Genomic DNA, 27537 nt, shown 5'->3' on the forward strand with positions numbered 1-27537 from the left:
ATCGAGTTCGGATTGCTGCCAGGCCTTGTTAAAAAAAGCCAAACTATAAAGATTATTTGCTATTTCTTCAAAGTTTAAGGAGGCAGCTGTTATTGCTCCTTGCAGCATTAGAGCCAATTGCAACTTCAAGGTCGTTGTTGCGGCTTCAATAGCTTTTCCTTTATTTTATTTATTTTAGATTTTTTTTTCTTTTTTTTGTTTTTGGGAGGTCAATTGCAATTGAGTTCTTCCGCAGACCGCAAAACTCCTCCACTCGCAGTACCCAAAAGCTTAGAACAACGAGTTCACACTTCTCCCCATCCCTGTTTCTTCCATTTCGGTTTCGTCTTTATGAGTATCATTTTCAAAATAAATTGATTATTGAAACATATTTTCATTAACGGTTATTTCGTTGTTTCTTAATTTAATTTTATTGTTATTTGGATCTTTTTTGCTATGTCCTTTTCATGAAGCTTCGATTTCTCATAAATTCCTCCTCTCATTAAACAGGCTTTACAGGGTTGCATTGAAAATGTGACACAAATTTATTAATTAATTAGCAATCGATGATTTCAAATTTTGTATAATGCTGAAACAAGCTTGCTTCCAGATCCTTGTATAAAGGGCTTTTTAATAAGAGCTGTTATTTTGATATTCAAAGAAAAATGCTATTTTTTAATATAAATGTTCGGATGTTTATTTCATTATAAAGAGAGAGGTATGCCGTTAATAATGGAAAATAGCATCAGGCAAATAACTACCACGACCACGCTTACAAGCCAATATCCTTTTCATGAAATTTTCCATAACCGAATTGCAAAGTGGCTGCCCTATGTCCTCGATAGCCTCACGAATTCCATCTTTGAGGTCTTGAATCGACCCTGGGCTGTTGGCGTAGACCTTCTCTTTCACATGGTCCCAAAGAAAAAAGTCACAAGGTGTTAAATCACAAGATCCCGGTGGCCAATTGTGATCACCTCTTCGAGAGATAACACGGTGCGGAAACCTTTCCCGTAAAAGATCAATGGTTTCGTTGCTTGTGTGGCACGTAACCCGGTCTTGTTGAAAATAAACGTTGTCCAGATCAATACCATCCAATTCCGGCCATAAAAAATCGTTAATCATCTCTCGATAGCGCAATCCATTCACCTGTAACACCTGTTATTGGAAACCCCTATAGCATATTTTCGTACATTTTGTAATTCGCAAAAATTCCCGGAAAAAATTAGTTTAATTATGGGTTTTATTTCAATTTTCCAATAATGGCTTAATGTGTGATATTAAGAGTTAAAGCTCAGAAAATTACTATTTGATTTCAACTAATTTTACAATTTTTGTTTCAAATTGTTCGTTGTACATTCTACATATGTGACCTGGTCTACGAAAAGGTACCTTACGTGCGAAAACAAGTTTTCGAGAAAACAGCAGTGAAGGTTTAAACTTCTAAAAATCCTTGTAACTTTTTTAAATATTAATATTTTTCAATCCGGTTTGGCTTATTTTCTTCAGCATAGATCACAGTATCTATAAAATCACAGAAGCAGTGAAAAACATTTTTTTATATATAAATAAATAAGAAAAAGTTAATGCAAATCGCAGAAATCGTTTTAAAAAATAAGTTAGCTTTTGTACCGACATCCATGCCAAAAAAAACTTACAAGACCCGGTGACAAAAATTTTTTGAAAACAGACTTCAGTATCGTATTCACTACACCTCAGACTGTCCAGGAATGGTTCAGTTTTTAATTTGCTCAAATTATTGTCTTCGTTATTCTAATTTGTATCATGACAAAAAAATCAGTCTTTTTCGTATTTGTACTTTTCTTTTTTTTTACTTTTAACAAACTTTTAAACAAATTATGACTTTCTGGTTTCCACCATTTTAAAGAGCCTTTCACACACTATTCGAATCAACAAAAAAGTGAAAAATTATTTTTTGACACGCAAAGTACCTTTTCATAGACCAGGTCACATACCTATATTGAAAATGGAATATGGTTGTGTTAGATAACAAAATTAGTAATCACCAGCCATCAATCCACATCGAGAGAGTAAATGAAAATTCTTTCTGAAAGAGCAGAAAAAGCAAAAAAGTTAACGAACGCAGCATTTTCAATCACTTGCAAAAGCCGGTAAGAGACATATTCTGTCATTGTTTACAAATATTGTTTAAATTCTTTATAAATTCTCGTTTTTGGATGTTACATTTTCCATTTTCTCGTATCTTACTTTAAACTGCAAATTTCAAACCAGCGCAAGGCCAGAGGTGCGCGAAATACCAGACTCCGCAAAAAATAAATTTATTTCTTTACAAAAAGTTCAGTCATGCTTTCAGTTCATATGTTTTGATCCTTGTATGAGATCCTTAATTCCGACAGATCTAAGATCTTCCAATTCATTAAAGGATTGTCTACACAAAATAGTGAGTCTACGCCTGGATAGAGCAGGACAGTGATTTATATATTCAATATTTTTTAATACTTAATCCGAAAAAATGAATCAACATTATTGAGAAGCTCGCGTACCATATATAATATAAATAATGGGTTAATGATAAATAATGGGTTTTAAATATACTTTTTACTTTAAAGTGAAAACTATTTTACATCAAAACAAAAGAGAGTAATTAAATTTAAATGCATTTAAAATTACTTTAGCGCGCAAATGTCCGATAAAGTTACTTAAAGGACATTGAAAAAAGATCAATAAAAAAAAACTGAAAAAATTAACAAATGTATTTTGTGATTGAAAGAAGTTCATACATTTTTTAATCTCGTACAATTTAAGTGGAATAAGAGGAAATTAGTGGGCTTTATGTTAAGGCCGGCGGGCCAATTAGATGTCCTAAATTCAGTAGTTTTCGCGAAGCGTTGTAGGATGAGAAAAAAAACAATTAGCCAAATGAAGTAATTATCTTCGATGTGAACTAAGAAAATTGGGAGAAACACGTAAAATTCGAATTTTTGGGGAAGGTACAAAAAAAAAGTGGTTTTTCAAGGAAAAAAAAAATCTTCAACTGGGTAAAAAAGTCGCTTAAAAAGTTTTTGGATGTTTTTTTAGTTCACATAGAAGAGAAAACAATACTGAAGATAACGCATTTTGAATGAAATGGATAGCTCGTTTAGTTTTTTTGTAATCGTGTACATAAATTAGGTAAAATCGTGAAAATGAAAAGCCGAGAAAACGCGCTTCAAACTACAACAATAAGCGCACGGTTGCTCGACGCCGCACTACGCTCGGCTCTGTAGTTCTACAAATACTTGGAATTTAACTCTGAAAATTTGTGTCTCATGTTCTTGAATATCTAAGCTATTGATTTCAGGAAAAAAAAAATCGATTTTTTTGACCTTTTAATTGGCCCGCCGGCCTTAAACTAAAAAATCATGTAAGTCAATGTAATTTCTTAAAACAGAGGCATTCATATGTAAGTACGTATGTACAATATGTTATTCCTTTTATATCAAAACCGTAACAAAGATCTTCAAACATCCATATTTACGCAAAAAATAGTCTGTGTTTTTTGTTGCTAGTGAAAGGGGATTTTTCAACCTCGTACGCTTCGCACAAAATTACAAATCCCGTAATCGCGGAATTGGCATTCCTAGTATCAGACCTTTACTTCTGAAATTTATTTCATTTTTTAACTGGAATTAGTAGCGCAAAATAGTGATATGAGCCGTTTTCTTTGAAAGTGGTGTAAGTCTATTTTCACAAAAAAATAGTTAACGATAAAAATGAATACAATTTACTATGATCTTTTTATTTATAAACTTTTTCCAAAAAACTCCGTTAAAATTTCCATTGTTTCTATCATTACAAATTTTCGTAGCTAATCAGGTTGCAAATATAATTTCTTTGAAAATGGTGTAAGTACATTTTTATATGTATGGCAGCATTGCAAATGACATAAAAATTGTTGTAGCTTCGCGGAATTTCGTGTTTTCCTCGTTTATTATAGAAAATAAGGTCATCCAGTGGTGCCCAAGAAATGGCTTCTTGTTACTTGAAGTATTTATTGTACAAAATGTAACCACGTAACAAAATGTAGTAGCCTACAGCAATATGTGCACTGGATAAAATAGAAATTTGAAATTGGCTTTAATGTGGCTTAAAGTTGTTCAGTCCCCCAGAGCGACGTAGAGATTTTCTACCACACATTTTTATATTCTGAACACTCTTATCCACCAAATTATACCGATTTTGGAAATATCGAGATGAAATTTATTAATATGCGTTTCATTAAGTAACCTATTGAATTCGCTACGGGGATATTATTTAGATTTCTTACGAATAATTACAAGTGAACCAGGAAAACCAAGCAAGTCACTCAACCTACTTGTCAAGTGTCAATTACAGGCAAGGACCGCCAAGCAAATTGGTGTGGGTTGGTGTGAATCGAAATAGCGTACGCAGACTACTCCCACAGCAGAAATCCGCTAAAGGTTTATACTAGGCCACAAAAGATATTTGTTGGCATTTAAGTGGAAGTCTGTGGTGACATTTTTATATAAATAATCACTTAATTGCAAGTGCGTATAAACAAGACGTACCTGAAGTATGGAAGACCGTACCTGAGTTGATTTGATTTGATTTCCGATAAAACGGATAAATTGGTTATTTGTATATATATTACATTTTGCAAAATTTCAATCAAAATCGCAATATTTAAAAAAATTGTTATGAAATATTTCGATGAATAACAATTTCGATGAAAGCGAGTTCCACTGACCAGCATGACGCCGTCGTCAAACGTTTGTACCAGCAGCAAAATTAAAGGCACAGATTGTGCTTTGCGTTTACTTTGACAGCAAAGCGAGTAACGCTAGTATGCTCTTGCTGCCAACACTTTAAGCAGCAAATTGGGTAAATTTAAATGTTGTATTATGCAGCATAAGTTTAGTTATGAGCTGGTTGGCGTAATAAGTTAAAAACTTTTCGTCGGCATTAGCGTTGCCTGAGTCAATCATTACAAAAATGATGTCAATGCCAAGCGAAAGCCAACCAAAACTGTTGCACAAAAAAAAATTAGGGGGAGCCTAATTTTTTTAGCCACTATCACCCGGCGGCATATATACATATACATACATATATATTACACCTCAACTTCTCTCTTGCTGTTTTAGGAAAACCTAAAACGATATTTCGAGAAGGCGAAACATTCCAGGATAGCTGGTTGTGCGTTGGGTTTGGGACCCGCCACTTAAAAATCGCCCCCAATGAAAACTTTAAAAAAGCCTCGGATGAGACCTCCCTATACTGATGACGACCCCTGCAAACGAACTAAGGACTATGATTTGAGGGCATGCACCTGGAATGTCCGGTCCCTTAATGGGGAGGGTGCCTCTGCCCGGCTGGTTGATGTCCTCGTGAGAGTAAAGGCTGACATCACTGCCATCCAAGAGATGCGATGGACGGGGCAAGGAAAGAAAACCATAGGACCTTGTGACGTCTACTACAGCTGCCATGTAAAGGAGCGCAAATTCGGTGTCGGATTTGTTGTGGGAGAGAGACTTCGTCGCCAAGTACTGTCGTTCACTCCGGTGGACGAGCGTCTCGCAACAATCCGCATCAAAGCCCGTTTTTTTAACATATCGCTAATTTGCGCCCACGCCCCGACAGAAGAGAAGGACGATGCTACCAAAGATTCTTTCTATGAGCGCCTGGAACGCTCCTATGAGCGCTGCCCCCGCCACGACATAAAAATCGTGCTTGGCGACTTCAACGCCAGGGTGGGCAAGGAGGGAATTTTCAGCCTACACAACGAAACATCCGGTAACGGACAGAGGCTGATCGACTTCGCCGGGGCCCGAAACATGGTAGTCTGCAGCACCAGGTTCCAGCATAAAAAGATACACCAAGCTACCTGGCTGTCCCCTGATCGAAAAACGCGAAACCAGATCGATCATGTTGTGATAGATGGAAGACACGCTTCTAGTGTATTAGATGTACGTACGATCCGAGGACCCAACATTGACTCGGATCACTACCTTGTTGCAGCCAAACTGCGCACGCGCCTCTGTGCAGCAAAAAACGTGCATCTACCTACGCAAAGAATGTTCGACCTCGAAAAGCTGCAATCACAACAGACAGCCAGAAGATTCGCCACTCGACTCTCACTCCTGCTCTCAGAGAGTACTGCCCAACAAACCGGCATCCACGAACAATGGAGCAACATTTCTCGTTCTCTACGTACCGCCGCCGAAAAAGAAATCGGATTCCAGCGAGCCCGAAAAAACAATTGGTACGACGAGGAATGTCATGCTGCCGCAGAAAGAAAGGATGCCGCCTATAGAGCCACGCTGCGATCGGGCGCAACGCGAGCCATGTGGGATCGCTACAGAGAGCTGAAAAAGGAAGAGAGACGTATTATCCGACAGAAGAAACGAGAGGCCGAAATACGTGAGTGCGAAGAGCTTGAGATGCTGGCCAACAGGAACAACGCCCGAAAATTCTACCAGAAAGTTCGGCGGCTTACAGAAGGTTTTAAGACCGGGGCGTTTTCCTGTAAGAACAAAGACGGCGAACTGGTGACCGACGTACAGAGCAATCTTAAATTATGGAGGGAACACTTCTCGAACCTATTAAACAGTGACAGCTGCGCATGTCACCGAGAAAGTGAAGATCCCGATACCCCAATCGTTGACGACGGAATTGTCGTTCCGCTACCCGATCATGACGAGGTGAGAATAGCGATAACGCGGCTAAAGAACAACAAAGCCGCGGGCGCCGACGGACTGCCGGCTGAGCTATTCAAACATGGCGGCGAGGAGCTGGTAAGGTGCATGCATCAGCTCCTATGCAAAATATGGTCGGATGAAAGCATGCCTGCCGATTGGAATTTAAGTGTGCTCTGCCCAATCCATAAGAAGGGCGATCCTGCAATTTGTGCCAATTACCGCGGGATTAGTCTTCTAAATATCGCCTATAAGGTTCTAGCGAGAGTATTGTGTGAAAGGCTGAAGCCCACCGTCAACCAACTGATTGGACCTTATCAGTGTGGCTTCAGACCTGGAAAGTCTACCATCGACCAAATATTCTCAATACGCCAAATCTTGGAAAAGACCCATGAAAGGAGAATCGACACACACCATCTTTTCGTCGACTTCAAAGCTGCATTCGACAGTACGGAAAGGAGTTACCTGTATGCCGCGATGTCTGAATTTGGTATCCCCGCAAAACTAATACGGCTATGTAAGATGACGTTGCTCAACACCAACAGCGCCGTCAGAATTGGAAAGGACCTCTCCGAGCCGTTTGATACCAAACGAGGTTTCAGACAGGGTGACTCCCTGTCGTGTGACTTCTTTAACCTGATGTTGGAGAGCATCGTGCGAGCCGCAGAACTTAATCGCTCAGGCACAATTTTTTATAAGAGCGTACAATTGTTGGGGTACGCTGTTCGTTCTGCCTTCTCCAAACTGGATAAAGAGGCAAAGCGAATGGGTCTGGTGGTGAACGAGGACAAAACGAAGTACATCCTGTCTTCAAACAAACAGTCGGCGCACTCGCGTATCGGCACCCACGTCACTGTTGACAGTTATAATTTTGAGGTTGTAAAAGACTTCGTCTATTTAGGAACCAGCATTAACACCGATAACAATGTCAGCCTTGAAATCCAACGCAGAATCTCTCTTGCCAACAAGTGCTACTTTGGACTAAGTAGGCAATTGAGTAGTAAAGTCCTCTCTCGACGAACAAAACTAACACTCTACCAGACTCTCATCATGCCCGTCCTAACGTATGGCGCAGAAGCTTGGACGATGACAACATCCGATGAAGTGACGCTTGGAGTGTTCGAGAGAAAGATTCTGCGTAAGATTTTTGGACCTTTGCACGTTGGCAACAGCGAATATCGCAGACGATGGAACGATGAGCTGTATGAGCTTTACGACGACATAGACATAGCGCAGCGAATAAAGATCCAGCGGCTACGTTGGCTGGGTCATGTCGTCCGAATGGATGCAAACGCTCCGGCTTTGAAAGTATTCGATGCGGTACCAGCTGGTGGTAGCAGAGGAAGAGGGCGGCCTCCTCTGCGTTGGAAAGATCAGGTGGAGAAGGACTTGGCTTCACTTGGTGTGTCCAACTGGCGCCGGTTAGCACGAGAAAGAAACGACTGGCGCGCTTTGTTAAACTCGGCCAAAATCGCGTAAGCGGTTATAGCGCCAATTAAGAAGAAGAAGAAAACGATATTTCAACTCACCTTCTAAGAAATAAAGTATACGCAATGCATAACTCTGTGCGTTTCGCCTAACAAAATGAAACTTCAAAGCCCTTTAAATGAACCATAGCAACTTGTGCTCTTGTTTTTGTTTAGTCTTAAAATTTATTCTAAATAATAGTAATGATAATAAAGCTCTTGAGAAAATGAAAACAGAGTATACAGTTTTACTATATTATATAAAATTTGTAGTTTCACGTGCGTATGAAATGTTTCCTGGATAACAAAAAAGTCAGTTTCTGACGCACAGTGCAATACTGCAATAGTGTATAATGCAATTTAGGTATTCCCAATTTCGCATTTAATACCCATAACAATAGCAGAAGAGAAAAACCATTCAACAGATTTTTAACTTCTTTCGAATCTTATATTAGGGCGATTCCATGTGAAGTGATCCAAGAGTTTGGGCATGGTCTTTAATTTTCCTGAAAGTTTATTTGTTTTTACATTTGAGAATTTCTATATTCTAATTATATATTCGCTGGATCGGTGCACGTATTTGAATATACCTGAAAAAGTTGTCGGGATCCCACCATGAAACTTGCCATAATCTCAACGACTAATAAAACAATTAAAGAAATAAATTTAGGGTAGGTGTTTTTAGAAAAAACATAAGAGTTTTATAAAAAAAAAATGTTGACGTATATTCTATCCTAAAAAACAAAACAAAATTTAAAAAATAACTGAACATATTTAAATTTAAAAGTTAAAAAAAATGCTTGAAAATGTTTAACAAACCATAAAAGTTTTGTCTAAAAGAAAATGTTTAAATATATTTTATCCCAAAAAAACGAAAAAATAAAATACAAATTTTAAAAAGAACTGAAAATATTTCAATTTAAAAAACTCTATACCAAAATTTTAAGCATTAAATAAATCTCAAAATTACTCAATTTTTTCAAAATTTGTTCAGTTCACCTCGTGTTATACTCAGGCCCATAAACAAACGAATTTTCAGAAAAATTCAGGACCATGTCCAAAATACTCCATCGTAAGAAATTTTAATACACAAACAATTTGTCTTTTTTGAAATGCGCTGCTTTCATTCTGCAAATTTTTTATAATTTTGTATGACTAAAAAAGCGTTAAAATATTAAGCGGAGTATAAATTAAAAAAAAATTTCTGTTTCGTATCCTACTACTAAGCAAAGATGCTCCTGAGCATAACAATTTTGTGAAGGAAAATAATTTAGCTTGGCTCTTTATACTCGTCAGCTTTGATGAATGATCGTGTTTTTCTTATTGTATCGGGGGTTTTAATTAATTAAAATGAAATATTGTTGCATTGATTTTTTGTAATTATACTATAATCTGGTAGATATGACACATGGCACTTATTGTTTGAATATAATTTCCGGCATATGACCGCCGCGGCTACGAGTTACATGGCCCATTCGATTAGTCCACTTTTTGACAACTTTATCTAATAAATCTGGCCGTATGGCATCAATGATCCAATGCTTCAAGAGTACTGGTTTGTCAGCATAAGCCAATGACGCAACATAGCCCCATAAAAAGTTATTCAGAATCGTTAAATCGCACGCGTGATAGGGCCAGTGAACAGAACCACTTCTAGAAAGGGCGTTATTATCAAATTGATTTTGCAATAAATTGTTTGTAAAGCGCGCTATATGGCAAGTTATGGAACCAAGTTGTTGGAACCAAATTTCGTCGATGTTTAGCTGATTAATTTTTGGAAGCAAAAATTCAGTCAGCTTGACTCTATAGCGCTCGCCATTCACCATAACGGCAACTCCTATATATGTATTCTTATTGCATATGTATTAGATTATATACACACAAACATGTATGTACATACATAAATAGGTCAAACATTTCTTCGAAAAAGCATCACTCAAACATTACTGCCCGGGTTTTAACATTTTTTACACCGTTGGAAAGTCGATGTGTCGTAGACGGTTTGTGTGTAGCACTCATTTTAGTTGGATGATGCCACATATTTGTATTTGCAGCAAATATTTTTGTGAAAAATCTATTCCAAACAATTTTTTTATAGCGTTGTCACCTTAATTTTATTGCAAAAAAAAATATAATTTTCCCACATTTCAGTTGATTATTAAGTTGTAAGTATCAAATGAAATTTGATTTAGCAAGATTTCATAAAAAAATTTAGTTAGTGTTGCCACCTTTTTTTAAATTTAAAATAATTTAATTAAACATTTCATTTGAATAGTAAGATATAGATATCAAATGGAGGTGTTTTAACAAGCTGTCCTAAAGAAATATATTTAGTTAGTGTTGCCGCCTTTTTTTAATATACAATATTTTAATGAAAAATGATTACAAAATTATTTGAATTGTAAAAGCTATATAGTAGTTATACATTCATCAATGCAAAGAATGAAAATTTTTTGGCGTTGCCATCTATTTAAAAGAAATAAATTAATAGTCACATTTAATTAGAGGTTAGATATTGACTTTAAACAAAATGTGCTAAAAAACAAGTAATATAAATTTTTGATTAAAATTATTTGTGCAAAGCGTTGCCACCCGTTGTCACAAATGGTTAATAAAAGAAGCAAATATTTTGTTTTTAAAAATATATAGTAGTTCTGCGTACATCAATGCAAAAGTAGAAATATTTTTTTCGTTGCTATTAAAAAACTTTAAATAGTTTGCCATATTTAATTAGAGGTTACATATGAGTTTTAAACAAAATTTGTTCAAAAGAATAGCCAAATTTTTAGAGTTAACATCAAAAGAATCCGTAGTTTTTCCTTGTTTCATTACTTTAGTTACCGTTCCTGACAAGTTTACCAGCGACACTTTGCCGACGGAGAACAAAAGGAAGTTTTTTTCAATCCATGCTCGAAAGTTTTTTCAAATTTTATAAATAGGCACGCTCATATTTATACAATTTTTCGAAGATTTCGCACATTACGAAGCACTGATCCATCATTGATCTATTTGTTCGAAATCTACATTGATACTCGCCCAGAATATCCTCTTCAACAGCATTAATTCTTTCGACGAGTATATCAGTGAAAATCTTGTGTTAAATGCATTAAGTATTTAATTTTATATGCAAGCAAAGCCGCGCTTAACGGTTAGTATATGTATGTATGTAAATGTTTTATGAGTAAAGCATTAAATGAACAGAAACAGAAAAATTCATCTATTGTAACAAACATAAAGTGATTCTTCCATTACATTTAATGAAGACAGTTGTTATTTAACAAATAATTGTTAAATAAAGAAATATTACATAGAGACTTTTCAGTTGTACAATTTTTTCCTTTCTTGCGCACATAAAACCACATTTACTACTTGTAGTTACGTCCTTCGTAGACCACGCCAAAGCATAAATTTAATGCAATATTTATTTAAATGCGTCTACACACTTGCCCACATGCAGAATTGTAGCAAAGAGTTGAATAAACAAACTAAGAATTGGTAAACGACTTGGTGTACAAAAAATGAATTTCAAAGAGCTTGAACGCCTAACGGCAGGCTATACAACGTGCGAACATGCAATTGCAACAGAATGTTCGCTTTCCACTTCTCTTCCTTTATGGTTAATTGGAATTTATTGCTTCCATTTTTTCACTTACAATTTCATTCTGATTCCAGCAACACCAACCAACCGCTCGTGCACCACATGACACTCTTCGAATGTTCGACAAAGTCATATCCCGGCTCGGATCCCCTCTCTTGGGAAGTGTGGGTGAAGAGTAGCGGCGCGGTATGCAACAGTAATTTATTGACGCCACATGACTGGGACTCCTGCATCACACCAGTGGCAGTATGGTCTGTTGGCTCGACAGGTACGCATACGTAACTACATACAAACATACATACATACATACTTCGAAGTGTTTACACTGTATGCAAATTAATTACCGCTGCAATGTAAAGAATTCTTCAATTTGTACGCCTTTTTGGACATTTACAGGACAATTTCTGCCACAGCACGTCGGCATACCTTTGGGTGGAAAACAAGGCGCTAAATACTATATGCTGGAAATACATTACGACAATCCGCGCGCCCAACAAAGTAAGTAAATTCCATCCACCGAATACTGGCTACCAACTACCAACAAATACGAATCTCATTTTCCACTTTTGCTCTACACTTACAGTGGTCGATCACTCAGGCTTTCGTATCCATTACACCAATAATCTGCGACCAAACGATGCTGGTATAATGATTTCCGGTGTATCCGTTTCGGACACCCAACTCATTCCGCCCGGCCAAAGACTGTATCGCAATGTTGGCATTTGTGGGCCATCCTGCTCGAATGTGGTGCGTATGTCGCTTTCATAAAAGCGGACAACAACAACACATGTCTTTATTGAAGCCGTAATTTGCGGTATTAATTTATTATGTTTTATCTGTTTGTCAGATGTTTCCCGCAGACGGCCTCAAAATCATATCCGGCACACTGCACTCACATCGCGCCGGTCGCAAAATGACACTTCGGCATGTGCGCGATGGTAAGGAGCTGGAGCGCATCATCGAAGACGACAACTACGATTACAACTACCAACAGGTGCGTCAGCTGGAACAGGAAGTTGTAGTACTGCCGGGCGATTACATTATTACAGACTGCGCTTATGAGGTAAGCACGCGATTATCACTACAGAGGCAGGCAACAAATAGTGGATGGCCGTTTGTTTGGCAGACAAATTGTATAATTTATTATCACTTAACTCCACTATTTGCACACAGACAATGAACCGTAAACATCCAACCTTCGGTGGCTACTCAACCAAACAGGAGATGTGTCTGTCCTTTATCACTTACTATCCACGCATTGAGTTGACTGGCTGCTACAGTATGACGCCTGTGCGGGAGTTCTTCGAGACATTTGGCGTTTATCAATTCTACTCGCTAAACATGACAGATGTGGAGAATTTATTCCTTTACAATGGGTGGGTATTTGAAAGGAGAATAACTTATGACCTAAAAGGCATGTAGGTGGATTATTTACTTGTTTATTATTTTCCATTTTAGTAACGTCTTGGACTACATACCGAATACGATTTATGCGAAAACGAAAAAAAATCGCGTCAACATGACTGAGGAAGAGCGGCTCTATGAGGAATCGTTACTTAGTAAGTTTAAACACAGTTATTAAATGTGTAATTTTAAACAAGAAAAGTTATATAAAAAAAACAATTACCAATATTTCACAAGAACCCACATAAGTTTATTTTTTTGGCTATCAAAATGTTATAACTTTCACTTTAAAATATGTGACCTAGTCTACGAAAAGGTACCTTACGTGCGAAAACAAGTTTTCGAGAAAACAGCAGTTAAAGTTTAAACTTCTAAAAACCCTTCTAACTTTTTTAAATATTAATATTTTTCAATCCGGTTTGGCTTATTTTCTTCAGCATAGATCACAGTATCAATAAAATCATAGAAGCAGTGAAAAACATTTTTTATATGTAAATAAATAAGAAAAAGTTAACGCAAATCGCAGAATTCGTTTTAAAAAATAAGTTTGCTTTTGTATTTTCGTATTTGTCCTTCCTTTTTTTTATTTTTAACAAACTTTTAAACAAATTATGACTTTCTGGTTTTCACCATTTTAAAGAGCCTTCCACACACTATTCGAATCAACAAAAAAGTGAAAAATGATTTTTTGACACGTAAGGTACCTTTTCATAGACCAGGTCACATATATCTAAAATATTTATCAAAAATAGCTTCTTTCATAGGATGTACATGTACGATGTATATTTCAAAAAATATATTTTTTTTTTCATTTCAGATAAATTAATAATTTCGGACCCCGTCGAATTTCATGATCGGACTTTTCTCTCGCATTTAAAGCAGCTGCCCTGGTCTGAGCCGCTTTTTACGAAACGTGTCGAACATACCATGATCACTGGCAAGCATATGACTTTCTGCAGGGTATCAAACGACTCCATTTCCATAGTAAGTCTCAGAATTCAAGAGCTCCTAATATTTATTACGATGTGTGTAGCGAAAATTTTGTTATAAATTATGGGAAGAGCATCATAAAAAAATTGCTCTAGCCATATTTTAATCCTTTTCTTTTAAAATTTAATTAAATTAATCTTAACAAAACATATTTTAAGCTAAATTTTGCAATTTTTATCTTACTTCATATTTTTTTTTTTATTTAACTTTTTATTATTTTATTTTATGTTAGTTAAGTTTTTCTCTTTAAATGAATGAATGAATACGTTTAGAGTTTTTGATCGTTCTGAGTGCAGGCGTTCGGTACCCAACAAAATTATTGCACACGCCTGAGATGTTTATTTATTGGCTAAATTAAAGAAAGTCAGATTTCAAAATCCTCTAATGTGGATTTATTGTACTTGTTCTTTATCTTAATTCATTTTATTTTAATTTTTGTAGCCAGTGTGCTAATTAAGTTAGGGTTATATTGCATATATCCCCTGTAAATATATGTATTAATTTTAATTTTAAAATATTTGTTTGCATTACTTAATTAAATTTACTAATTTTTTTAAATTTAATTAAATTTTTCTATGCATATTTTCCTTTTCTTAGTCTTTTATTTATTTATTTTATTCCTACATTTTTTTAATCTTTTTTTATATTTGGTTGGTTGGTTGGTTTAAGGGTGACCCCGCATCGGAGTGCCACATAGACCGCAAGTTGGGTCCGTTGTGTTGCCCTAGAGCTCATTATGTTACATGATTTCCCCACCTAACCGAGATTTTTATTGTGGATTTTGGTCAAAGATATTAATTCGTTTCGAGAATTTGATGAGAGATTCGATTTTCAGGCTCGAGAGTACTGAAAGATTGTCAATTGTTGGAGAGCCAAGAAGAGCGAGGCGACTTCTGGCTAGACCGGGACAACTGCACAGCAAATGTCTACTCGATACTTCTTCATCTTCGTCCTCGCAGTATCTGCACAGGTCGTTCTGAGGAACCCCGAGCCGACGTGCGTGAGTGCCCAACAGGCAGTGGCCGGTGATAAGAGATATTATATGCCTTAGTTCGTGTTTCGAAAGACTTATAAGGGTTTTCGTCTGTTTCAGATTGTAGGATGGCCAGATTTGTCTGGTCGTAACGCAAGTAGTTTCCACTCTCCACCTCCGATCAGCAATGATGTGAAATTCTCGATCAATGAGCAATTTACATGTTGAGAGCGGAATGTGGATTGTGGGTAAGTTACTAACATTTGATTGCGCAGCTCCGGCTCTTGCGAGCTCATCAGCTTTGCAGTTACCTTCGAATCCACTGTGACCCGGTATCCAGATAACTTGGACAGAATTCTGAACACTTATCTCGTTAAGAGATAAGAGACAGGATCGAACCACATCTGAGTGGGTATAAGAGGAGCTGAGTGCTCGAACGGCCGCTTGACTGTCGGTGAAAAAGCGGATATCCTCTAGTGATATTCTATTTTCTAAGAGAGTTTTCGCAGCATACCAGATAGCGCATACTTCCGCTTGGAATACGCTACAGTAGTCGGGTAATCTAAATGATAGATTGATGTGAGGGGAATTGGAAAAGATTCCAAATCCCACTTTGCCGTCTTGTTTTGAACCATCTGTATATATAGTCAGAGGGCCATTGATTTCGGTTAGATTTGTCTTCCATTCTTCCCTAGTTGGGAGTGAACAGGAGAATAGCAAGGGTGGTGATGGAAGACTTACATGATAGTCTGTGTCAGAAGAGATAACAGTGTTCCTGTTCAGTATGGCCGAATGGCCAAGATACTTATTCCATTTCGATATAGCATTCATGCGTGTCGCTGCTTTCGCTGCAATCGCTTTGCCAGCCAGATCGATAGGGAACAAGTGAAGCAACGTATTTAGAGCCTTAGTAGGTGTTGTACTTAAGCATCCTGTTATCAGGAGGCAGGCTGTTCTTTGAACTCGATCAATTGTGGCTACTCTACACCGTTTTTCGAGTGCTGTCCACCATACAACCACACCGTAGAAGAGTATCGGTTTGATGATCGAGGTATATATCCAATAAATGATCCGAGGTGAAAAACCCCAGGTTTTGCCTATAGCTTTCTTGCAAGTATAAAGAGCTATGAAAGCTTTTTTGCATCTGTTTTCGATGTTCAATTTCCAACTCAACTTCCTATCTAGAATAACTCCTAGATATTTAGCTGAATCAGATAGGAGTAATGATTCCCCTTTTAAGGTTATTGTTTGCAGTGGAGGAGATTGTTGTTTCCTATTGAAGAGAACAAGATCTGTCTTTGCTGGATTCGCATTTAGTCCGCACTCGGTGCACCATTTTGACAGAATATTGATTGAGCGTTGCATGAGCTCAGTAAGAGTATTCAGGTGTTTGCCTGACACGCAGAGAGCAATATCATCTGCATAGGCTACAACCTTGCAGCCTGCTTTTTCGAGATTTCGGAGCAAACTGTTTACAGCGAGATTCCAGAGAAGGGGTGAAAGTACTCCGCCTTGAGGAGTGCCTTTGACGGCGTACATTCTCATGCGGCTTAACCCAAGCTCTGAAGTGATTATTCTACTTTGGAGCATTTGTTCGATCATCTTACGGATGGAGTAATTAATACCCAATTTGGCAATTTCAGACAAAATAGCGTTGGGTTCAATATTATTAAAAGCACCTTCTATGTCCATAAATGCGACAAGAGAGTACTCCTTATTGTGAAGGGAAGTTTCCACTGTTTGCACCAGTGAATGAAGTGCCGTTTCAGTCGATTTCCCTTTAGTGTAGGCATGTTGTGCCTCTGAGATCAACTTAGTATCAAGTTGGGTTTTGATTTGCTCATCTAAGACTTTTTCAAAAGCCTTTAAGCAAAAAGAGGTTAGGCTAATGGGCCTGAAGTCGTTTGGTTTACAGTGTGAAGGCTTCCCCGTTTTCGGAATGAATACTACCTTCGATTTCTTCCAAATTGTCGGAAGATAAGACAGATTTAAACACTTGTTAAAGATCCTGGTTAACCAAGGCAGTAGAATTTCTAGTCCTTCTTGAAGTTCTGCTGGAATGATGTTGTCAGGACCTGGTGATTTAAATTTTTTAAAGCTTAGTATTGCTGTAGAGATGCTATTAGAGCTGATTAGATCTGATCTATTCCCATAATTACTCTGAAAAGTGCTGGGAAGTGCAGGTAAGTTGGCAACACAGCCTGGAAAGTGAGATTCTAGAAGTATTCTAAGAGTGTGGTCAGTTGAAGTAGTCCAAGTTCCATCTTGAGTCATGATAAAACTGGGAGAGACTGGGTTTGAAGCAAGAATCTTGCGTAGTCTGCTTACTTCTGAGGTGTTTTCTAATTCTTGAGTGTATGATCGCCAGGATGTGCGTTTTGCACTTCTGACAGCTTTCTTAAAGTCTTTGAGACATTGTCGATATTCTTCCCATTCGTCTGTTATTTTAGATTGGTTAAAGAGTTTCCGAGTTCGATTGCGAAGTTCTGAGATTTCTGGAGTCCACCAAAAAGGTTTATGCTTACCTCCTGTTTTTGTCAGGGGACAAGATTGTCGTGCTGCGCTTTGACACGTCTTCGTTATCATGTTGACAGCGTTTTCGATATCGTTTTTATTTGCCATTTCAAACTGCCTGATATCAGGAAGTCCATTGGCAAGATGTTCTTTATATTTGATCCAATTCATACGCTTTTTGTTAAGGTACTTCATGGGTTTTGCCGTTTCGGCTTTTAAAGTGAATGTTATATATTGGTGGTCGGAAAAAGAGTGCTGTTTATCAACGCTCCAGTCCTGCACCAGTTGTGTACATGATTCGCTAGCAAGAGTAATATCGAGTACCTCTCTTCTAGACGAGTTAAGAAACGTAGGGACATCACCTCTATTACATATATCAAGCTTATTCGCTAGAATATAATCAAAAAGTTGCTCACCTCGTGTGTTGTTGTTTGTACTGCCCCAAACAGTATTATGTGCATTAGCGTCTGCTCCAATAATGACGCGTTTCTGGATCAGATGCGCCGTATTGACGAGCCTTCTCACTGCTTCAGGAGGAGGCGCCTCCGCTGCGTCGTAAGGCATGTAAGCCGACACAATCCAAATCGGGCCGTGGACAGCTTCAACCTCTATGGCAGTGGTGTCAGCATTGCTAAAGGGAAGAAGAAAAGCATTAATATGTTTTCGAATGAGAATACAAGAGCGCGATCTAACGTTAGCCTCACCTTGAAACAAGGTGTAGTGCCTATCTTTCAGGCCGCATATCTTGTTGTTTGATATCCAAGGTTCTTGGATGAGAATGATGTCTTCTCTGAGGTCAGAGAGACGAAGAATGAGGGCTGCCGAGGCAGCCTTAGAGTGGTGCAGATTAATCTGCAGCACTTTTAGACGGACATTCGATGACTGTGGCGTTCGCGTCATCACCGCTATCTAAAAGACTATCCTCGTCCCCGAGTTGAATGTTAAATAAGTTTCCCACAAGTTCGCTGTTTGATTCCGAGTCGGACTCAATCGTCGAATCTTGTGAGAGAGGCTTATCGACATCCATCTCGGGGGCCGCCGTACTCTCTTCGCTGGGTGCGAGGAGATTTTTCGGCTGATAGGTCCAAATGGTAGTGGTAGTGAACCCGAATGCCACAATCCCCTTGCGGTCGTCCAGTGCTTGAACGCTTTCCTGGTCCAGGAGCAGCGTGACATGTCTGGAGTTTCCTGAAGGCTCTTCCACCTTAACTACCCTCCAGTTTTCGGTGGGTAGGTTCGGGTTTCCGATCTTCAGTAGCTCCAGGATGGTTTCCGGATCGGATGGCTCTACAGGTATTCTTGCTCTGCCGCGGGGTTTGTTGGGAATTTCACTCTTTTTGATGAGTTGGAGATTCGCTCCGGGCCATACCTCGCCGAGTCGGTCGAGGGCCTTGCCGTACAGGCTGACCGAACGTTGATCCGAGCACGCGATCAACTTGACCCTTGCCTGGAACCATCCCGCGTCAGAGCAGAAAGGAGGAGGCCCTGGGTTCTGCTTCAGAACGTCCAGGTATCCCAACTGGAGTTTTCTCTCCACAATCTTCCAGTTTGATGGAGAGATGAAACCGTCAGGGTGGCTCTTATCCACCACCGCCATGACCAGACTATCTCTGGCAACTTCGCAGAACTTGCGTAATTTGACCTCAGAGGAAGCTTTATGCTTCTTGGGGTCGTTGGAGCTAGAAGGATCCTCTGAAGACCGCTGCCGCTTAGCTGCACTCGGTTTCTCTTTGGACGCCTCATACTTCCGAAGAAATTCCCGGGCCCAACCGAGAGTTGACTTTTGTTGGTCGGACAGCTCCTCCTCAGGGGTTTTGCCGAACTTTTCCGTAAGGAAAGTGGCGCGTCTTCGATCTCTGTATCGACGGAGATGAGGAGGGATAGGTTTTCTGGAGACTTCTGTCCGACTTGTTTTCCCAGTTTCTGGCAAAACAGATTTGGTGATCAATGGGTTCTCCGCACCCGAGTCGGTTTTGGAGGAAGTAGAAGCCACCTGGGAGTGCGGTGGTGTCTCCTTGACGGTCTTGCTCTTAGTGAGCACTTTAGCCACCGAAGGGGTGGTTTTTGACCCCGCCATAAGTTTGGTGGAGCCAACGGGTCTTCCGCGTCGGGAAGGAATTTTTTGTTGTGTTGTTTGTTTTATGTTAGTTTTGTTCATTTTTGCGGGGCGGTCACTCAGCTGACGAGTCAGCAGTCGTAACCAGAGATATTCGTAGGGAAATAATGGGGTTCGCCACGGCAGAGCCCTATGCCGTGGTAAGTCGAATTTAAACTGGGGTGCGACAGGTGCCCCAGAGTCCGCATACTAGCGACTTAGCTCACCCTAAGCCATGCATCCCTCGGCGTATGCTGTTCCACCTTGGATTGGTAGCCTTTGATATAAGGAAGTGGCCTTCTCCCCGTGAGTCCATGTTTACTCCATTCGTATTAGCAGAGACATGACCTACTAATACGAGTGGCTTCTCGCCTTCCACCGAAGTGGATATGGGTCACTGCCAGCAATTATGGCAGTTACGGCACGCGTGCAGTAACACTGCACTACATGTTGTTCCCCCTACCATAGTTGTTGGTTGACGAGAACTAGGCTGGTTCGCGAGTAGGCTTTTACCAAGGCTATGACCTACTTAACCACAGAAGATAACTGTGGCGTACCCTATCCACCACCTGGGACGCGCCGCAATAGGTGCCCAACCAAAGGGTTTTTTTATATTTACATATTTATTTTTTTTATTTTATTACTATTTATTTATTTATTTTTTTTTTGTAATTTCATTATCGTTTTCTGTTTTAACTTTATTTAATTTTATATGCAAACTATTTTTTTTTAATCTGATTTTATTTTAATTAATTTAATTTTATGTTAATATATCTTTTCTTTATCTCACCTTATTTATTTATATTTTGTATTTTGTTATTATTTGCTACTTTTTTTACTTTATTTAATTTTATATACAAAATATTTTTAAATTTAATTTTATTTTATTTTTCTATTTTCTTTACCTTAATTTATTTATTTTATTTCATATATGTATATACCAAAATTACCAAACATACCAAATATTTTTTTCAAATCTAATGACAACTTAATTTATTTTATTTTATTTTATTCTATTTTTCTTTATATCTTTTCTTTATCTTATTTTATTTGAATTTTGTTTTATTTGTTAATATTATTATTATTTTTAAATTTGGGTTTACTTTATTTAATTTTATATACTAAATATTTTTTAAATGTAGTTTTATTTTTCTTTGAAACTTTACTTTTTGTTACTTTATTTATTTATTGTGTTTTAGTTTTTTTTTTCTGAAATATTTTTATTCAAATATTTTTACTTTTTCTTCAACTTACTTCATTTTATTTCAATTTTGTTAATTTCATTTTGCTTCATTTTATTTTATGCATGTACTTTTTACTTTAAATCAATTTGAGTTTATGTTATTTTATTTCTCTTATTTATTCATTTTATTTCAATTTTTGTTTTATTTTTTATTTTTATTATTCATATTATTTTATGTTTTTTATTACTTGCTTTTTATAGTTCAACTTTCCAACCAAAAAAGCTCCTTTCTGGGTTTTCTCTATAAATTCTTATGCTAGACATCGAAATACACCAAATTCCATACAAACATAAGAAAATCATGGAGAATATTTACTTTTTATCGTGATTAAAAAACTTCCATGATCAGAAACAAATTTTGTGATTATAATTTATAATAAAATTTTGCAAAAATCATACTCGAAAAATTGCTCTGGTTTCTGCAAAAGTCAACTTAAACCTAAATATGAACCGAAAATCTGGTAGACCGGTGTTATATTTACAGTTCTATTGATTTTGCGTTCTTAGGTAGTTTTATTTGTGGGTACATTTCCCTATTAAGGCAATTTCTTTTAAGTTTACAAAAATTAATAAAATTTTTAGGATATTGTTCTAGGATTTTCTTACATGCGAATTTATTTTATGAAAAAGCTCCTCATAAAAATATCTGCCGTTCGGAGTCGGCTTGAAACTGTAGGTTCCTCCATTTGTGGAACAACATCAAGACGCACGCCACAAATAGGAGGAGAAGCTCGGCCAAACACCCAAAAAAGGTGTACGCGCCAATTCTATATATATACATATTTGAAAAAATTGTAACAAAAATTAATTCGATGAAGTTGAAAGTCTTTTCAAGACTTTTTTCAAAAATGTAGTCAATTTCCCATTTACAAAACGTTTAACTTGTAACTAAGAGGATTGCCTTTTATATTTTGCGCCCAATAATAAAAACACAGTAAAATATTAGTGAAAATGGTTTTATTGTATTCTCCTTGTAAGTCAGTACATTTCTACATTCGCTTGAACCAATCTTCAAGGCACTTTTACCATTCAGAAGAGGATAGCTCCAAAACGAGCGGTTTTAAGGCCTTAACAGCTCCTTCAGAGCAACGTTGACTGCGCGTTTTATTTTTAATGTTCGGGTGATGAACATTAGATGAAAAATCAGAACTGTAAAGCAGATGACTCATTAATTCGATTTTTTGAGCGCTCAAAAGATCAGCTCTTGTGTGAGCCGATGAGTGAGATCTCTCATTGTCTTGGTGAAGGATGATGGCGGAAAAGAAAACCTACGTTAATTCTTCGAAAACTTGTCAGAATTGACTGTTCTAAGTTTTCCTAGTGATACATTTGCGACATGATAATTTTTCTGAAAAAAGAACAAGCGACCATTTGCTTTGAGGTACTTTTTCTGCGAATAACTTTTGTGGGTTTAAGCTAGTCTTGGAACACCCACACTGTCGATTGCAGTTTTATTTCCAGCTCGTTTACATAGATCCAAGATTCGGCATCTGTTAGGATGTCATAGGCGTGCTTTAAACTACCGTGTTTCAATTTCTTCAACATTTATTTACACCAATCGACACGAATCGCTTTTTTGGCAATTATTAAATCATGCGGTATCCAACTAGAACAAATTTGCTTGACAATCAAAGGTTCATGAAATATTGAATGTTTGCTCTATCTTGCGATTTCCACATGACGATCTTGAGTTATCAATTGATATATACCGCATTGATTATTTCTGGCACAACCACAGTTTTTGGACAGACTTCTCGAAATCCATATCTTAAGGTTCGACGGCCACGTTGGAAGTCGTTGTACCAGCGCTTCAAAGCTGCTAAGACTGGTGGTTCAACGCCAAAAGTCGAAGAGAGTTGATGTCTCAACGGTATCCTGTAATCAACGTCGAAAATCGTAATAAATCGTCACTCAAACATTTTTACGAGTTAAATCCATGCGTTTCAACTCACAAAAAATAACAAATAAAGCTTCTAAGTGAAAACGTTATATGAAATTTTATGCTAAAAATGCCAAACCTTTCTTGCATGTAGTGTTGCAAAGGTGCAAAATATAGAAAACACCCTCGTATTACTTCTAACGGGTGATTTTTTAGCTATTATCTTTTTAAACAGTTGGTTTAAACAGCTGACGCACGTTTCGTGTTTTTTGTTTCACTATCAAACATCTTCAGTTTGGTCTATAATTTAACCATGAATCGTCTTACAAACGAACAACACATGCAAATCATTGAATTTTATTATAAAAATGCGTGTTCTGTTAAGAAAGTTTATCGCGCGCTTCTTCCATTTTATGGTCAGTTTAATCGGCCCCAAGCGGCTATTCGAGCTATTGTGACTAAATTTATAACCAAATTTACATTATTGGACATCAAACCACCAACACGCTTACGTAGAGTGCGAACTGAAGAAAATATCGCAGCTGTATCGGCCAGTGTTAATGATGACCATCAATTATAGATTCGTCGCCGTTCGCAGCAATTGGGCCTCTGTTACTCAACAACGTGGAAAATTTTGCGAAAAGATTTAGTTGTGAAGCCTTTCAAAATATAGTTGCTGCAAGAATTGAAGCCGAACGACCTACCGCAACGCAGAATTTTTGGTGAATGCGCTCTTGGAAAGTTGGCCGAATATCCACTTTTTTATCGAAAAATTGTGTTCAACGACGAAGCTCATTTTGGGATCAATGGCTACGTAAATAAGCAGAATTGTCGATTTTGGAGTGAAGATCAGCCAGAAGAATTGCAAGAGCTACCAATGTATCCAGAAAAGGTCACAGTTTGGTGCGGTTTAGGGGCTGGAGGTATCATTGGACCGTACTTCTTCAAAGATGCTGCGAATCTTAACGTAACTGTGAATGACTAGCGTGAGCGCTATCGTGAAATGATATCCAACTTTTTTTTGCCCAAAATGCAAGAGCTTGACTTGCATGACATGTGGTTTCAGCAAGACGGTGCCACATGCCACACACCACGCGTAACAATGGACTTGTTGAGAGGCGAGTTCGGTGAAGATTTTATTTCACGTTCGGGACCTGTCAATTGGCCACCCAGATCGTGCGATTAAAGCTCATGTCTATTCAGACAAGCCTGCTTCAATTAACGCTTTGGAAAACAACATTAAAGCATTTATATGTGAGATACCGGCCGAAACATTGGAAAGAGTGTGCCAAAATTGGACTAAGCGGATGGACCATTTGAAGCGCAGTCGCGGTCAACATTTGCATGAAATAATCTTCAAACATTAAATTATATGGACTGTACTATCGATTTAAATAAAAATTTCATGCATTTTTTTGAATTTAACGTGTGTTTTTTTGAAATCTTTCCTATAGCTCTCAAAAAATCACCCTTTATAAGTAAGTTTTTCGCTTGTCATATTTTTTTAAATTTTCTCAGTTGACTTAAATTCCCGCCGTTAAAATAAACTTAGTTACGCTTCTCTATTTAAATATAAAAATTCATCTAGTTTGCATTAAATAAATTAAAATAAATCTTCATTATTCTTTTGCAGCCTTCCGAGATTATACGATATCCAAATTTCACAACGTTCGTCAAGGAGCCCAGCATCTGCCCCTACCACCTGTTGATAGACAGCGCACCCCTCAATACCGGCACTACAGTGGTGTTATGGCGCCCAATCATTTCAATTTCTACACTGGTGATGATGCTGACAAATTTCGTATCTTAACTCAGGCTAATTTATTTAATTTTTTATTATACATTTTAGTATTTATTCAACATAAAATCCTTCACTATATTAATTTATTTTTTCCCCTTTACTTTTCCTCCGGATAAGTGTAAAAATGTATAACGTTTGTATGTATATATCGATACTTGTATTTACCTAATTTATTAGTTTGAAATATTTACACTAACGTTTGTTTCGAAGAACGTCTAAATTTGTATTTTATTAATCACTCCATTGTATACTTGCATGAATTTGCCTGAAGTTTTCAGTCGTTTCAACTACAAACGCGTAGTCGTATCTTCTAAGAAAAAATAAGCTCTTTGCAAGAAGGGAAATAGTCATAAAATATATCAGCGCTACTTAATATACTTTTTAAGTTTTACTAATTTTAGGTGATGATATGTATTGCGTGCTCTTATGAGTGCATAGTTTTAAGAATCTCGATCCAAAGAATTAGTATTAAAAGATCTTCAATGACCATGTAACATCATAGCACTGTAAGGAACGAAAACAAATTCATATTTATCAATAAAGATTTAACTCTAAAGAAAATGATTATTTCGTACACGTTAACGACAATTCTGTCTTTAGACTCGCGGATCTTTTTTTTTTACTTGATTTCATTTATACAATACCCGTCTCGTTTCTAGGCTTCTTATGAGTAAAAATTTAAAATATATAAGGTTGGCAAAAAAGTCTTGCGGTATTTTTATTGAATTTTCAATTGTTCATAAAATTGGTTATAATAATGCGATTTAAGTCAAATATGCGCCGTTTTGTTCGATGACGAGTTCCCAACGAGATGCCAACTTCATAATGCCCCTCTTATAGAAGCTCGCTTCCCTATTGTCAAAAAACTCGGAGAGTTAATTTTCACAGGACTCTCTTGTGGACAACTTCCGACTACCAAGCTCGTTCGCCATGGACAGAAATAGGTGGTAATCACTTGGTGCGAGATCCGAACCATACGGTGGATGCAAAAGAACCTCCCATCCGAGCTCCCGGAGCTTCTGGCGCGTCACCAAAGATGTGTGTGGCCTGGCATTGTCCTGATGGAAGACAATTCGGCCTCTGTTGATCAAAGATGGCCTCTTCTACATGAGTGCTGCATTCAAGCGGTCCAGTTGTTGGCAGTACAGGCGTTTGGTCATAGGTCGATTTTGTTGCGATTCAGAAGCGATTCGCATGCATCCATACGGGCAAAAATGTTTTTTTGCGTCAAGTCGTGTGGCACCCATACATCGAGCTTCTTTTTGAATCCAAGCTTCTTCAAATGGTTTATAACGGTTTGATGACTCATGCCCAGCTCTTGGCCGATGCTACGGCTGCTACTATGCCGGTCTCTTTCGATCATTTCAGCGATTTTATCGCAATTTTTGACGACAGGCCTTCCGGACCGTGGCGCATCTTCGATCACCTCTGCACCAGAACGAAAACGGTGAAACCATCGTTGTGCGGTGGAAATGGAAACTGTATCGGGTCCATAAACTGCACAAATTTTATTGGCAGCATGAGATGCATTTTTGCCTTTATCGTAGTAGTACTGTAAAATATGCCGTATTTTCTCTTTATTTTGCTCCATGTTTGCGACGCTATAACTCACGAACGACTAAAAGCAAACATCAATTAATCAAACACGTGTTAGCACGTGAAAAGGGCTTTCCAAAAAGATCTAGCGTGAACCGATGCGACGAATACAACTAGAACTATACAATCTACTAAAGTGATTAGATAACCAATGTTGGAAATGAATTGTTAAATATTCCTATGAAGTCTTAACAATAATGTAAATTAAGAGCCCTATTCCCATACCCGTTAGGCTCAAATCTGATCTTACTTTCCGGTCAGCAGGCCCGCATGAGCATTTTGCTTTTCTCTTAGTTTGAATGGAGGAAATCTGTCCCGATGTTGGTACCTCTGTTGTTGTTGTAGCAGATAAACATTCCCCATACATGTGCGGGGAGTGCTGCTGGAGTAACAGTCGTTGGCCGGATATATAGTAAATCTGTTGGGGGCACGATACCTGTCTTCTTTAATGGTTCCAAAATGGAATCGGGCGTCAGGGCAGGAGTTTTCCCTAAATTAGCCAATTTATCTATTTCTTTTAATCTGCCGAATACTGCTAGTGTTTTTCAGTTGGAAGTATTTGGGATCCTGCAGCCATGCATAGTGTTTAGGGAACGCGGAAGCGAGGGAGATGTTGACATTTTCCCGATAGTCAACCTGCGATCAAGGCACTGACGACGCCATAGTGCTGATCCAAACTGGTCAACTCCTGTAAGAAGATAAAATCTCTTGGGTGTGCAGGTAACATCTCTCTGATCTGGGTTCCAGGATATAGGAACATAGAGGGAAATTTATTTAAAGGGGAATCATACAACTTGTTTCTCAGAAAAGCGCAGAACAGATGGAGCTACAACTTTTCGCGTGATATTTCGAAAACCCTTTGTTCCCAGTACAATAGGCCGAGGACTCAGAAAGTTCTGGGGACTCCATGCCATTCCATTTCCAAACTCGTAAGTGTGTGTACCGGTCACTGGACGATCGGTATACAAGCGAAAAAGCTAGGTTACCATTGCACAAGCTGTGGCGACCTGTCAGAGAAGGAAACTATTGCGCACTCTTTCTATAGATGTCCGGGTTTGGCAGCTATCCGATTAAGATCACTGGGGGCTCCTTTCTTCGACAGCCTGGGGCAGTGCTCCAAGCTAAATCCTTCTCCATTACATCAACAGCTGCTGGTTTACGTTAGAGGTCTCAAAATGGTATCAAAACGGCGCTTTAGTGCTACTTGGAGTGCCAAACTGGTACTTCTACCATTTCACCTACCTGCATAGTTTCGATGGGACATTTTTTCGCAGAGTTCGACTATTTTTCAATTTTTCACGAGTTCAGGTTTCGCATTGTTGCCC

At 37.9% G+C, this 27537-nt stretch overlaps 1 protein-coding gene across 1 annotated transcript in view; it reads left to right on the plus strand.

Moving 5' to 3' along the window:
* Nucleotides 1-25177, plus strand: part of LOC128865648 (MOXD1 homolog 1) — a 96126-nt gene extending 70949 nt beyond the window's left edge. The window contains exons 5-12 of the mRNA XM_054105880.1: nucleotides 11792-11985; nucleotides 12114-12215; nucleotides 12301-12464; nucleotides 12565-12780; nucleotides 12891-13093; nucleotides 13176-13276; nucleotides 13939-14105; nucleotides 24449-25177. Of these exons, the coding sequence (XP_053961855.1) occupies nucleotides 11792-11985; nucleotides 12114-12215; nucleotides 12301-12464; nucleotides 12565-12780; nucleotides 12891-13093; nucleotides 13176-13276; nucleotides 13939-14105; nucleotides 24449-24625 (1324 nt within the window). The 3' untranslated portion in view covers nucleotides 24626-25177. The remainder of the gene's footprint in view (nucleotides 1-11791; nucleotides 11986-12113; nucleotides 12216-12300; nucleotides 12465-12564; nucleotides 12781-12890; nucleotides 13094-13175; nucleotides 13277-13938; nucleotides 14106-24448) is intronic.
* The last annotated feature ends 2360 nt before the right edge of the window (nucleotides 25178-27537 follow it).

The sequence above is a fragment of the Anastrepha ludens genome, chromosome 6 (genome assembly GCF_028408465.1).
Source record: "Anastrepha ludens isolate Willacy chromosome 6, idAnaLude1.1, whole genome shotgun sequence".
Lineage (NCBI taxonomy): Eukaryota > Metazoa > Arthropoda > Insecta > Diptera > Tephritidae > Anastrepha > Anastrepha ludens.